Source organism: Ovis aries, chromosome 25, assembly GCF_016772045.2.
Source record: "Ovis aries strain OAR_USU_Benz2616 breed Rambouillet chromosome 25, ARS-UI_Ramb_v3.0, whole genome shotgun sequence".
Classification (NCBI taxonomy): Eukaryota; Metazoa; Chordata; class Mammalia; order Artiodactyla; family Bovidae; genus Ovis; species Ovis aries.
This window is the reverse complement of record NC_056078.1, coordinates 9,371,065-9,386,355: the sequence shown is the minus strand read 5'-3', so window position 1 is coordinate 9,386,355 and position 15,291 is coordinate 9,371,065. Positions and strand designations below refer to the sequence as shown.

General features: G+C 36.8%; 1 protein-coding gene across 13 annotated transcripts in view; it reads right to left on the bottom strand.

Annotated features, from left to right (window-relative positions):
• Nucleotides 1-15,291, bottom strand: part of RYR2 (ryanodine receptor 2) — an 810,976-nt gene that overhangs the window by 461,133 nt on the left and 334,552 nt on the right. For 6 of the 13 annotated variants that reach the window (XM_060406743.1, XM_060406744.1, XM_060406745.1 and 3 more), the window contains exon 1: nucleotides 1,657-3,155. In XM_060406743.1, the coding sequence (XP_060262726.1) occupies nucleotides 1,657-1,815 (159 nt within the window). In that variant the 5' untranslated portion in view covers nucleotides 1,816-3,155. Of the gene's footprint in view, nucleotides 1-1,656; nucleotides 3,156-12,129; nucleotides 12,151-15,291 lie in introns of those variants that run through there. The other 7 variants (XM_060406746.1, XM_060406750.1, XM_060406751.1 and 4 more) reach the window with 3 other exon arrangements.

Below are 15,291 nucleotides of genomic sequence, written 5' to 3'. Positions count from 1 at the left end.
TAAAATAATATTATAGTACCAGGCACTGGAGTTGTTAATGTACATTCTCTCTTCCTTTAATGTTCACTGCAACTGCTAGGTAGAGACTGTAATTATTCAACTAACTGTTAATTAAATTTTATATGGCAAAGACTAGTCCTTCTTACTCTATCTAGCACCCAGAACAGCATCTAGCACACAAGCGGTGCTGATAATATTTAATGACTGAATGAGCAAAATACTCAGATGCATTTACAGGCTTAGAGAGGTTCAGCAAGGTACCCAAAGCAGCACAGCATACAGGAAAGAAAGCCTGAACCCAGATCTACCAAACAAGTTGGGTAGTTATTTAAAAACAGACTCTCATATTTATTATTTTATGTGCTCTGATGGCTCCTGAAAGTGAAATTCTTTCCATGAAGTTTTAATGTATCAATGCTATATGCAAAAAGGCTATTTTTATACATCTGTCTTATATCCAGTCACTTGAAGTGTTTTCCTTTATTTTACTTCATATCTTAGTAAGTCAGTCAAGATTTCCAGAGCAATGTTAGACAGCATATACTTGGGGTTTGTTTTTGTTTTGTCAAGAATGGACTTAGTGTTTAACAATTAACTATGAGGTTGGCCATTGATTTAACATAAATATTTTCCTCATCATTGAGGAACTAACCATAAATGATTGATTTTTATTAGGAATTGATACTTTATTAAAAACCTGTTTCAGTACCTGTTAAGATGATCACATTTTTTCCATCATGATATTATTAAGTCATCATTAAAATCATATCTATACTTTTCCTATACTTCTCTTCCTATACTTCTCAATTCCATTAACCAGATTTTTCACATCGGTATTCATGATGATGAAGACTGATGATTTTTTTCTGTTTTGAGGGGTTTAGCTATAGAGACTATGCTTAAGCTTTTGCTCAGAAACAGTCTACATATTTAGGGAATTATCTCCTTCTTAAAAGTAGTGATTATTTTATATCTCCAAGTACTAGACTATCATGTAGTCACTAAAATAAATCTGATAAAAATTTAAATAACATAGATAGTACTTGTACTGTGACAATACGTTAAAAAAAAAAAAACCTGTATAAAATTTGGTTATGTAACAAGATACCAATTATACAAAAAAATTAAGAAAATATGGAAATTTTTTTAAAAGTTCCCAAGAATTTTCTGTCATTGGTGTGATCATGAAGATTTCGTTCTTCTGTTATTTCCAAATCTTACAGAATGAATATATATTGTTTGTATAACTTAATAAGGCTTTGAAGAGAATGTTTATATAATTTATAATACTTTATACCTATAAGAATATATATACACACATATATAAATGATAATGAGTAAACTGTGTCTGAGAGGAACCCAGTAGATAAATGGATAATTGGGGAAAAAAAGAAACTCTCCTCCTAAACCTAGTCTTTCAAAATAAGATACAAAGAGAAGTCATACAGTGATAGAACTGAAGGACCTTAAAGGTCCTCTAAGCTAACCATATTATAAATGAGAAAATAAACAGTGCTCAAAGATATTTAAAAAACACATACAATTCAAGCTTATTAAAGCCATCAGTGGAATGGGATTACCAAATATTTCTTTGCCCTGTATGCACAAATAGATCAGCGTGACCATAGGGGAGATGAAGTCCACGCATGCACTCACCATGCCACTGTAGGAATGCCGCAGCAGTATTGCATGGCCGTAGAGGAGCGTTCGGTGGCCACCACCTTGAGCAGTCTGCATAGAGCAAAGAAAGAGTCCGCAAAGAAAAGAAAAAAGAGTAAATTTAACTAAGCGTATAAAATGCTCTCTTCTTCTCATGAAAAGTTTAATGGGAACAAAATAAGAGCTAGTGCAAATGTAGTAGAGAATCCTCTTCCCAATGCAAGAGAGATTTAAGGGAAATGGGCTTGATCTCTGGGTCAGGAAGATTCCCCGGAGGAGGAAATGGCAATCCACTCCTGTATTCTTGCCTGGAAAATTCCATGGAAAGAGGAGTCTGGTGGGCTACAGTCCATGAGGCTGCAAAGAGACAGATATAACTGAGCACGCGTGCGCGCAGATGAGCAAAGTGCTATGGAAAGTATCCTTAAATTGGGACAAAGCTACCAAGGGAGTAGCTGGGTGGCGGGAAGCTAGCAGTTTAATTAGTTCTTAAAGAATGAACCTGAGTTCAAAAATATCATGATTTGTAATTACTGATTCCCAGTTGTTTATTATCTGTATTTCCCATTATACTCTGGTCCATGTTTATAGGGACTGTGGTACTTTCAGGTACCTTGCAAAATGCCTGGTACATAGTAAGGACTAAATAAGCATTTCTTCAATGACAGTCTGATTAAAACACAAAGATCATCAAATGAATCTTCAGGCTTTCACACCTTCCAAATGTTTCTAAGAAAAACATCCAAATTCCTTTATATGAGATAGAAAGTGGGTGCTCACTCATTCAGTCATGTCCAACTCTTTGTGACCCCCATTGATTGCAGGCTGCCAGGCTCCTCTGTCCATGGAATTCTCCAGGCAAGAATATTGGAATGAGTAGCCATTCCCTTCTGGAGGGGATCTTCCCAACCCAGGTATCAAACCAAGGTCACCTGCACTGCAGGCAGATTCTTCACCGTGTGAACTACCAGGGAAGCCCACGCAAGATAGAAGAGTGCTTCTCAAATTCTAGCATGCTTAAAAATCACCTGGAGAGCTTGTGAAAACACAGAACCCTTGGCTTGTCCCTGAGATTCTGCTCCAGTAGGTCTGGGATAAATACAGAAACACTGCATTTCAAAAATTTCCCAGTGGTGCAGGTACTATTGTTTTGGGGACAATATTGAGTAGCACAAGCGTCAAGGACATTTAGTCTCAGCCCTTTCTAACCTTGCCCCCAAATCCCTTTGCGCTCCAAAGAGACACGCTTTCCCTGCCCTGAGCTATCTTTCTGCTCTTAACACAATACCGGTGGCATGTGAGGATAAGTGCCTTAAAAAACCACTGCAGGGTATTAAGAAAGAGGAAGAGACAACATGATTGAAGGACTGGGTCACAGATCAGGTTAAGATCATGGGAAGTAGAGAACATTATACTAAGGAGTTTTTACCTGTTTCTATAGGGAAAAGAGATCTTTAAGGATGAAGATACTGACTTAAACATACTTCAAGAAGTACAGAAGAAAGCACTTTAATATTCAGTATCATTACACCTTTTTTACTAAAAATATATCTCCTTCCTATTATTCCAATTAATTTCTTCTTTAAATTTATTTTTTTATTGAAGGATAATTTCTTTAAAGAATTTTGTTGTTTTCTGTCAAACTTCAACATGAATCAGCCATCAGTTCAGTAGCTCAGTCCATCTCATCTCATCTCATCAGCCATAGGTATACATATATCCCCGCCCTTTTGAACCTCCCTCTCATCTCCCTCCCCACCCCATCCCTCTAGGCTGATACAGAGCTCCTGTTTGAGTTTCCTGAGACATACAGCGATTTCCCTTGGGCTATCTCTTTTACATATGGTAATGTAAGTTTCCATCTTGCTCTTTCCATACATCTCACCCTCTCCTCCCCTCCCCCCATGTCTATAAGTCTATTCTCTATCTCTGTTTCTCCATTGTTGCCCTGTAAATAAATTTTTCAGAACCATTTTTCTACATTCGATAAATGTGCATTAGAATACAATATTTATCTTTCTCTTTCAGACTCACTTCACTCTGTATAATAGGTTCTAGGTTCATCCACCTCATCAGAACTGACCCAAATGTGTTCCTTTCTCTGGCTGAGTAATATTCCGTTGTGTATATGTACCACAGCTTCTTTATCCATTCATCTACTGGACATCTAGGCTGCTCCCATGTTCCAGCTATTGTAAACAGTGCTGCAGTGAACACTGGGATACATGTGTCTCTTTCAGTTTTGGTTTCCTCAAGGTATATGCCTAGGAGTGGGATTGCTGGGTCATAGGGTGGTTTTATTCCTAGTCTTCTATGGAATCTCCCACCATATCCTCTTTCATAGTGGATGTTATCAATTTACATTCCACCAACAGTGCAAGAGCATTCCCTTTTCTCCACAACCTCTCCAGCATTTAATTGCAGACTTTTTGATGAGGGCCACTCTGACTGGTGTGAGGTGATATCTCATTGTGGTTTTGATTTGCGTTTCTCTAATAATGAGTGATGTTGAGCATCTTTTCATGTGTTTGTTAGCCCTCTGTATGTCTTCTTTGGAGAAATGTCTGTTTAGGTCTTTTTCCCACTTTTTGATCGGGTTGTTTACTTTCCTGCTATTGAGTTGTATGAACTGCTTGTATATTTTGGAAATTAATTATTTGTCAGTTGTTTCATTTGTCATTATTTTCTCCCGTTCTGAGGATTGTCTTTTCATCTTGCTTATAGTTTCCTTTGCTATACAAAAGCTTTTAAGTTTAATCAAGTCCCACCTGTTTACTTTTGTTTTTATTTCCATTACTATAGGAGGTAGGTCATAGAGGATCTCCCTTTGATTTACGTCATCAAGGGGTCTGCCTATGTTTTCCTCTAAGAGTTTTATAGTGTCTGGTCTTACATTTAGGTCTTTAACCATTTTGAGTTCATCTTTTTGTATGGCGTTAGGAAGTGTTCTCATTTCATTCTTTTACATGTAGCTGTCCAGTTTTCCCAGCACCATTTATTGAAGTGGCTGTCTTTGCCCCATTGTATATTCTTGCCTTCTTATTCAAAAATAAGGTACCCATAGGTGCATGGGTTTATTCCTGGGCTTTCTATCTTGTTCCATTCGTCTATATTTCTGTTTTTATGCCAGTACCATACTGTCTTGATGACTATAGAGCTTTATAGCATAATCTGAAATCAGGAAGGTTGAGTCCTCCAGCTCCATTTTTCTTGCTCAAGACTGCTTTGGCTATTCAGGGTCTTTTCTGTTTCCATATGAATTATGAATTTTTTGTTCTAGTGCTGTGAAAAATGCCATTGGTAATTTGATATGGATTGCATTGAATCTATAGACTGTGTTTGGTAGTATAGTCATTTTCAGAACACCGATTCTTCCTACCCAGGAACATGGAATATCTCTCCATCTGTTTATGTTGTCTTTGATTTCTTTCATCAGTGTCTTATATAATTTTCTCTGTATGGTTCTTTTGTCTCCTTAGGTAAGTTTATCCCTAGATATTTAATTCTTTGTGTTACAATGGTGAATGAGACTGATTTCTTAATTTCTTTTTCTGATTTTTCCATTGTTAGTATATAGAGAAGGAAGTGATTTCTGTATATTGTTTTTGTATACTGCTACTTTGCTAGATTCACTGATTAGCTCTAGTAATTTTCTAACACTATCTTTAAGGTTTTCTATGTACAGTATTATGTCATCTAAAAACAGTGAGAGCTTTACTTCTTTTCTGATCTGGATTCCTTTTCTTTTTCTTCTAAATTTGCTGGATTTAATTTCTTAAAATAACTTTAATTATAGATTATGTTTAAAACACTTCCAAACCATCTAAAAACTGATATTAAAAGGCATTAAAATTATCAGAAAAAGTGTTTCATCATAAAATGAAAACAACTTCATGCTCTGAGTGAGAAAGGGAAAAATCAACTTTGCAAAATTATATTCCTACTAAGAATGAGGACCTGTTTAGAGAGTACTTTGATTTTCTATAATACATTTGATTTATTGTGCCCAAGAAAAAGTTATTTACCTTGTCTGATCTGTACTACATGATAGGACCTTACCTTTTCCTATCATACATATGTTCCAGAGCTACAGATCCAGTTGAAGTTTAATGACACTACACAGTCAAGGTACTTTGATTTGTCTTTTTGACCAAAACAAGGTATTTCTAAATGAAGAACAAGGCTGCAGATTTAATTAGAATAGTATTGAGTGCCCCTTTTTCTATAAAGCTTTGCTATGCACTTCATATATTCATACGCACGTATCAACTGTGCTGTGCTTAGTAACTCAGTCATGTTCAAGTCTTTGTGACCCCAAGGAACTGTAGCCTGTCAGGATCCTCTGTTTACGGGGATTCTCCAGTTAAGTATACTGGAGTGGGTTGCCATGCCCTCCTCCAGGAGATCTTCCAAACCAGGGAGAAAACCCAGGTCTCCCTCATTGAAGGCAGATTCTTTACCATCTGAGCCACCAAGGAAGCCCATGAATACTGGAGTGGGTAGCCTGTCTCTTCTCTAATGGATCTTCCCAACTCGGGAATCAAACCAGGGTCTTCTGAATTGCAGGTGGATTCTTTTCCAACTTAAAGTATAGGTTAGCCACTATATATTTATTAAAATATGTTTGTATCATATAGTTGCTTATTAACACATCTAATGCAATTGCTGTTTTAAAATAATTTAACTTATTAAGTATATAACATCTGTATATTTTGAGGTTCCTCATTTTAATAATATTTTCTGGACAAAAATGCTGTGCTAATCAGTTTAGGTCATTTCTTGCAATTTCAGGCTTTTGTTATTCAAGAGGTCTTTTTTAAAAAAAATAAATCAGACTCTACAGGAGAATTTTTCTATATCCCTTGACTGTTATAAAACACAATTTCAGAAGAAACACAAGGAGATCTTAAAAAGAGCTTACTGCTTAGGTAATACTAAGCTCTGCAGTTCAGTTCAGTTCAGTCGCTCGGTCGTGTCCGACTCTTTGTGACCCCATGAATCTCAGCACGCCAGGCCTCCCTGTCCATCACCAACTCCCAGAGTTCACTCAGACGCACGTCCATCGAGTCAGTGCTGCCATCCAGCTATCTCATCCTCTGTCGTCCCCTTCTCCTCCTGCCCCCAATCCCTCCCAGCATCAGAGTCTTTTCCAATGAGTCAACTCTTCTCATGAGGTGGCCAAAGTACTGGAGTCTCAGCTTCAGCATCATTCCTTCCAAAGAAATCCCAGGGTTGATCTCCTTCAGAATGGACTGGTTGGATCTCCTTGCAGTCCAAGGGACTCTCAAGAGTCTTCTCCAACACCACAGTGCAAAAGCATCAATTCTTCGGCACTCAGCTTTCTTCATAGTCCAACTCTCACATCCATACATGACCACAGGAAAAACCATAGCCTTGACTAGGCGGACCTTAGTTGGCAAAGTAATGTCTCTGCTTTTGAATATGCTATCTAGGTTGGTCATAACTTTTCTTCCAAGGAGTAAGCATCTTTTAATTTCATGGCTGCAGTCACCATCTAAAAAATAAAGTCTGACACTGCTTCCACTGTTTCCCAATCTAGTTCCCATGAAGTGATGGGACCAGATGCCATGATCTTCGTTTTCTGAATGTTGAGCCTTAAGCCAACTTTTTCACTCTCCACTTTCACTTTCATCAACCAAGGTTTAAAACAATAGACAACAACAAAAAGAAATCTGCCTTAGAGCACTTCCATAGCGCTCAGATACTAAAGCAGAGAAACTTTTAAGTTTTGGCTTTAAACACAAATAATAATAGTTGGGCAAAGAGTGGTTTCAGGGAGAAAAACAGGTATCTCTACGTGCAAGCCTATACATAACCTGAAAATAAGTTTCATACAAACGTGAACAATACTAACTGGACAGGAGCAGCACAGAATTGCTGATCTTGGCATCTGGTCTACCTGCAGCTTGAAACTTGCAAACATGCCTGCCATCTTCAATAATGAATCATATAACAGATTCACAGGATGATTATAATAATTAATGAGAAATCTGGCTTCAGTGCAAAATCAATATGCCTGCCAAAGCCAGTTGACCACTGTCAAGACAGCCACTTAGCAGCAGATGACCAGCTTGTGATGGTGACTTAATGAAAAGTCTCCAGAGGGAAGAGACCAGGACCAGGACAATTCAGTTCAGTTCATTTCAGTGGCTCAGTCATGTCTGACTCTTTGCAACGCATGGACTGCAGCACACCAGGCTACCCTGTCTGTCACCAACTCCCAGAGTTTACTCAAATTCATTTCCATTGAGTCAGTGATGCCATCCAACATCCATCTCATCCTCTATCATTCCCTTCTCCTCTGATCTTCAACACTTCCCAGCATCAGGGTCTTTTCAAATGAGTCAGTTCTTCGCATCAGGTGACCAAAGTATTAAGAGTTTCAGCTTCAATATCAGTCCTTCCAATGAATATTGAGGACTGATTTTCTTTAGGATGAACTGGTTGGATCCCTTTGCTGTCCAAGGTACTCTCAAGAGGCTTCTCCAACACCACAGTTCAAAAGCATCAACTCTTCAGCACTCAGCCCTCTTCATAGTCCAACTCTCACATCCATACATGACTACTAGAAAAACCATAGTTTAGGCTAGATGAACTCTTGTTGGCAAGGAAATGTCTCTACTTTTTAATATGTTGTCTAGTTTGGTCGTAATTTTCCTTCCAAGGAGCAAGCGTCTTGAATTTTATGGCTGCAGTCAGCATCTGCAGTGATTTTGGAGCCTCCCAAAAAAGAAAGTCTGTCACTGTTTCCATCATTTCCCCATCTATTTGCCATGAAGTGATGAGACCAGATGCCATGATCTTAGTTTTCTGACTGTTGAGTTTTAAGCCAACTTTTTCACTCTCTTCTTTCACTTTCATCAAGAAGCTCTTTAGTTGTTCTTTGCCTTTTGCCATAAGGGTGGTATCATCTGCATATCTGAGGTTATTGATATTTCTCCCAGCAATCTTGATTCCAGTTTGAGCTTCATCCAATCCAGCACTTCCCATGATGTAGTCTGCATATAAGTTAAATAAGCAGGGTGACAATAGACAGCTTTGACATACTACTTTCCCAATGTGAAACCAGTCTGTTGTTCCATGTCCAGTTCTAACTGTTGCTTCTTGACCTGCATACAGATTTCTCAGGAGGCAGATCAGATGGTCTGTATTCCCATCTCTTGAAGAACTTTCCGCAGTTTTGTTGTGATCAACACAGTCAAAGGCTTTGGGGAAGTCAATAAAGCAGAAGTAGATGTATTTCTGGAACTCTCTTACTTTTCTGATGATCCAACAGATGTTGGCAATTTAATCTCTGGTTCCTATTTGCAGCCAAAGATGAAGAAGCTCTATACAGTCAGCAAAAACAAGACCAGGGACTGACTGTCGCTCAGATCATGAAGTCCTTATTGCCAAATTCAGACTTAAATTGAAGAAAGCAAGGAAAACCACTAGACCGTTCAGGTATGACCTAAATCAAATCCCTTATGAATATACACTGGAAGTGACAAATAAATTCAAGGGATTAGATCTGATGGACAGAGTGCCTGAAGAACTATGGACAGAGGTTGGTAACATTATACAGGAGACAGTGATCAAGACCATCCCCAAGAAATGAAAAAGCCAAAATGGTTGTCTGAGGAGGATTTACAATCAACTATGCTATGCAATGAAGAGAAGCAAAAGGCAAAGGAGCAAAGAAAAGATATACCCATTTGAATGCAGAGTTCCAAAGAACAGCAAGGAGACAGATAAGAAAGCCTTCCTCAGTGATTAATGGCAAAGAGAGGAAAACAATAGAATGGGAAACACTAGAGATCTCTTCAAGAAAATTAGAGACACCAAGGGAACATTTCATGCAAAGATGGGCACAATAAAGGACAGAAATGGTATGGACCTAACAGAAGCAGAAGATATTAAGAAGAGGTGGCAAGAATACACAGAAGAACTATACAAAAAAGATCTTCATCACTCAGATAACCATGATGGTGTGATCACTCACCTAGAGCCAGACATCCTGGAGTGCAAACTGGGCCTTAGGAAGCATCACTGTGAACAAAACTAGTGGAGGTGAAGGAATTCAAGCTGAGCTATTTCAAATCCTAAAAGATGATGCTATGAAAGTGCTGCACTCAATATGCCAGCAAATTTGGAAAACTTGGCAGTGGCCACAGGACTGGAAAAGGTCAGTTTTCATTCCAATCCCAAAGGCAATGCTGAAGAATGCTCAAACTACCGCACAATTACACTCATCTCACATGCTAGCAAAGTAATGCTCAAAATTCTCCAAGACAGGCTTCAAAAGTACATGTACCATGAACTTCCAGATGTTCAAGCTTGATGTAGAAAAGGCAGAGGAACCAGGACCAGGACAGTACTAACTAATCACTGTTCTGTGCCAACCAGCAGAAATAGCTCCTGTTTCAAGAAAGCATCTGGCTGGTTCTAGGAAGTTATTAACAGTGTGTGTCCAGGTCTGAAACCCAAAGCCAAGTCATGATTGAAAATTGAAAGATGAATAAAATTTAACATCCTTTTCCTTATAAGTGGCTTAAATTACTATAGTTAATGCATATGCCTTCACTCAGTTAAATTCTAACCTTTCTAGATGATTCAATGCAGGTATAAAAATAAGTCATTGAGTTTCTGACCTTGCAATTAAATGAAATCACAGCCTAACTAAATTATTTTAGGTATGCCACCTGGTTTAAAATAAATGGACATCATTTTTCTACTGGCATTGATTTTTGTATGAATCTGCTCATGAAGGAACTTGAGGTACATGCTTCAGGGAACTACCCCATTCACCATCCTCCAAGGAAGCGTAGATATGAAACTGACAAGAAATTTGGATAGGGGTGAGATAGTATTAATCAAATGACTACAATAAATGCAGATTTAGTGAGCAAAACTGCTAATTAAAAAAAATCAAACCCAAATTTATTATTTATTAATATTTGCAAAGAGAGAACATATTCATGTTTCCCACTATAGATGACATTTTCCAACCAAATCCTTCATTTCATGATATGTTTCACTGAGCAGTTCATTTCTTCTCTTTGCAAGGTAATAATATTTTTTGCTGAAAAATAATAGACGGAACTATTTGAAATTCTGGGATATATTTTGGGTCCTTGTTGACAGGGACTTCAAATAAAGACTCTGCTCTGTCATTCTATTGAAACTGTTAAATTCTTAAGGCTAATGAATAGATCCATGTGTCAACAGAATGCCCCCTTCACAGTTTTGTTAAATAAGAATGTAACTCCACAGACAGACACGGATACTTTGTTTTCTTTTTTTCTAAGCAACCATTTAAATCTACATTCAGAATTTTAATTTCATACTTTTCAGAGTTTCCATCTTTTGAAGTGATATTCTTTTAACATCTCAAAATATATGAAGCCTTCATTACCTGAACACAGCTTCTCTATACATTGTTCCTCAGCTTTTAGGATAAAAAATAAATTTTGTTAAAGTTATAGGGAAATGTGGTAGGTATATAAAAATGAAAACATTTCTACATTTTGCCTCAAACAACAACATTCTGCTGTTCCACTTTTTCCCCTACATGTGTCCTTCAATGACATGATCATGGATTTTACTCTGCCATTTTAGTTTGCCTCTTTTTAAAATGTTTTCATTTTTCTAATTTGATAGAGGAATAAAAAGAAGCTGAAGGGCTCCCTTGGTGGTTCAGTGGAAAAGAATCTGCCTGCCAGGCCAGGAGATATCAGGTCCATCCTTGATCTGTGAAGATCCCACATGCCACAGAGCAACTTAGCCAATGCACCCCAATTACTGAGCCTGTGCTCAAGAGCCTGTACTACAGAGCCCAGCGGTAACTGAGCCCAATGCCACAGCTACTGAAATCCGTGTGCCCTAGAGCCTGTGCTCTACAACAACAGAAGCCACTGCAATGAGAAGTCCACGCACTGCAGCTAGAGAGTAGCCCCACTCGCTGCAACTAGAGAAAGCCCGTGTAGCAGCCAAGACCCAGCACAGCCATAAATAAATAAATAAATACGAGGTTGGGTTATCTTCACTTCTCCTGGAGTAAGTAATTCACTAGGAGTTTCTTGGTGTCACTTGTAATCTTCCAGTGTATGAATTTCCTATTACATTCATGCAATAGTGTATAAACGTGTAACAGTCTCTACAGCCCCCACAGTAAAAATTCTAAATGGAGAGCTGTAGAAAAAACAACTGCTTCAATGGAAGAAATTCCTGACATTGGCTAAGTAAGACCTAATATGTCACAATGTGACCCAAAGATACAAAATGCCATTTTTGAAAAATCTAAATGTGGGATGTACTTACTTAGATTTAAAGTTCAAAAGTTTGGTTTAATTTTTTTAAACTTGAAAAAGTGAAGAAAAAAGCCACAAATCTAAAAATTAAACAAATGTGACCAACCAAACATTAAACATACATAGTAATACACGTACAGGAGATGATCCAATGTCTTACCTTCATCATGAATTTCTGTAGGGGCATAAGGAAAAAAGAGAAAATATTAAATACACATTATTTCAAAGACATTTAAAAACCGTCAATTTATAAAGACTACATTGTTGTAAGTGGAGTAACACGAATAATAAACAAAAAATATCCACTGTGTTATCACAACAAAACTCAATATCAACTACATGCTAGAGAAAAGCTGTAGCAAGCAAAACTCTTTTAATGTTTTTAGATTAGTTCATTCTTTTTCCGTGAAAACATGCTGTTTGACTTTAATGCGTGATTCAATTTACATTTCTAAGCATCTCAAAAAAGGTATACTCTTAAAATTATATTCTGAACATGGTCTAGATTTTTTTTTCATCTGTTACATAAAAATACAGTAATATAAACAGCAACTCAGCTAACTTGAGTAAAATAGTGGATTAGAAACAGGTACAGTAGACAATCAATTAATATGCTGTGATGGGCTGCCCATATTTCATGCAAAAAATGACCAAAAGCAATTCCTTAGGCACTGCATATTATTATATGTGAAATTCATATAAAGTCACGCAATTTTTCTTTTTCTCTTGACTCAGCCACCTCTAATGATTTATATTATAACAGCCCTTTTTCATCTACAAAATATAACATGTACATATATTCCTTTCTTTTTCTTAAGACTCATAAAGTTTCTTTGCCTTCTTATTCCTGGGAGAGATACACAAATGATAAAGAGTGAAGAAGAAAAAATATTGTATTTGACAACTTAGGGCAAAATCTAGTTGCCAGGAGCATGTAAGTCCTACAGAGGAAAACACACACATATCCACATTAGTTTTAAAGAAAACAAGGGAGAGTTTTCTAACACAGATGTTAAATACCACACTTGCTCCCCTGAAACATACAAACAGAGTAATATGTATATGACTAAATGGCAATTCTATCATGATTGATTCTTTCATTTTCAGTATTATAATTCTAAGGAAAAATTGTAAAGAACCCTTTCATTCTCATCTCAGAAAACACAGCCTGTATAGTTACATTTTTGTAGTTAATATTCATGGTAAATAATATCCTGGAACTTACTTTCCATGTTGAAACTGACTAATCACATGCCTGCAAATGATCACCAGTGATACAGAATATCACTGAGGAATTACAAAAAATCATTTTAAGTCCTAATTCAAAGGAAAAACTTCAAAACCATGTTACAGAACACGGTTTGTAACAGATACTTTCTTCATGAGATTTTTGGGTTTTTAATTTATCTAAGTTTTGGAGATATTTCTTTCAGAAATGGTCTCAGTTTGTTTTTGTCAGTTATTTAGGTTGAACTACTTCAGAATTGTTTCTGAAGTCTGCTCGTCATAATTTTTAGCTGTGTGTCAAGGCAGCATGAGCAAGCCAGGGAAGAGAGTAATCTGTATAAATGAGTAAATAAAAATGAGCCCTGTAAATAAGCAAAAGCTAAAATAGTCATCATACAAAGAGAAAGAAGAACAGATGTAACAGACACACATTATTTTCAAAAGATAAGAACATGAAAGGTTATTTCTGGCATTACTGACATTAACTTTTTGTACAAATCATCTATTGGTTCACTCGGCTTATTTCTTTATGAGCTATCCAAAAGGGATCATTCAGGGCAAGAAAGAAAGTAAAACACATTAAAATATAAAGGACAAATATATTATTTGAATCTCAATGTCAGTGGCATAAGTATGACAAAAAGCAACAGAAAAAGAATAAAAATTCCTTACAAGTTGAAAATGATAGGAGAAAAAAAAAGAAAACTCATGAATGATAATACTGAAACAAATAGCTCTGATTTAGGTGAAAAGAATTATCGTTTTCATGCATGCAGTAAGTGTACTTATTTAAGAAATAAAATATTAGACAACATATGGAGATGGACAACTGTAAAGACAGAGGCCAGGCATGGTGCTTTCTCTCTTAGAAGAAATTTGAGGATGAAAATCAATTCACACAGAAACACAAAGAGGGAAAGTTTAGTTCTTCAGGGTAAAATTCCAAGTGGCAGCAATTCAGTGCCCAGGTTTAGTTTAATTACTCCAGAAAGGACAAGTCATATGAAGAGTCAAATGTGAGCAAGAGATGGGGACATATTCCCTCTTCCCATTATGCTACCTTAACATAAAAACCAGGAAAAGAAATAGCAAGTCTTACATTTTAACTCAAACAAATATTGCCCTGGGAGTCTAATGGATGATAAAAACAAGCAGGAGCCTTTGATCTATAAGCTTGTGAAACTTGATTTAATAGATCTAAAAGCCCTAAGGGGTTTTCTTAGCATATGCCAATGATTACAAGCAGAAAAACAAATCAAACAGCAATATTTTATTCTAAAAATTGCAACCAAATATCAGAGTTCAAGAGAATGCATAATTACATTCAATCTCTTACTGATACAAAAAGAAACAGTGATGTACAAAGCTTTTCCACCATAATTATGCCTTTCACCTCAACACTGGATTTTTTTAACTCTTATTTTAGTTTTGTGAGATGATAACTGATTATAAAACTTAACACCTCTATAAGGACTTTTCTTAGAAGTTTTAAAAGAACCTTTACTGAGGTGTCTTCTTAAAAATTACACAGGTAAGGGATTAGCAACAAAATTAACACAGGAATATAAAGCAAAACTGACAAACAGATTCAAGGGCTTAAATCTGATAAAGGAGTGCCTGAAGGATGGAGGTTCATGACATTGTAGAGGAAGCAATGATCAAGACCATCCCCAAGAAAAAGAAAAGCAAGAAGGCAAATGATTGTCTGAGGAAGGCTTACAAATAGCTGAGAAAAGAAGAGAAGCTAAAGGCAAGGAGAAAAGGAAAGATGCACCCATCTGAATGCGGAGTTCCAAAGAACAGCAAGGAGAGATAAGAAAGCCTTCCTCAGTGATCAGTGCAAAGATATGAGGAAATAAACAGAATGGGAAAAACTAGTATGGAGATCTCTTCAAGAAAATTTGAGCTACCAAGGGAACATTTCATGCAAAGATGGGCACAATAAAGGACAGAAATGGTATGGACCTAACAGAAGCAGAAGCAGAAGATATTAAGAAGAGGTGGCAAGAATACACAGAAGAACTGTACAAAAAGATCTTCATGACCCAGATAATCATTCACCTAGAGCCAGATATCCTGGAATGTGAAGTTAAGT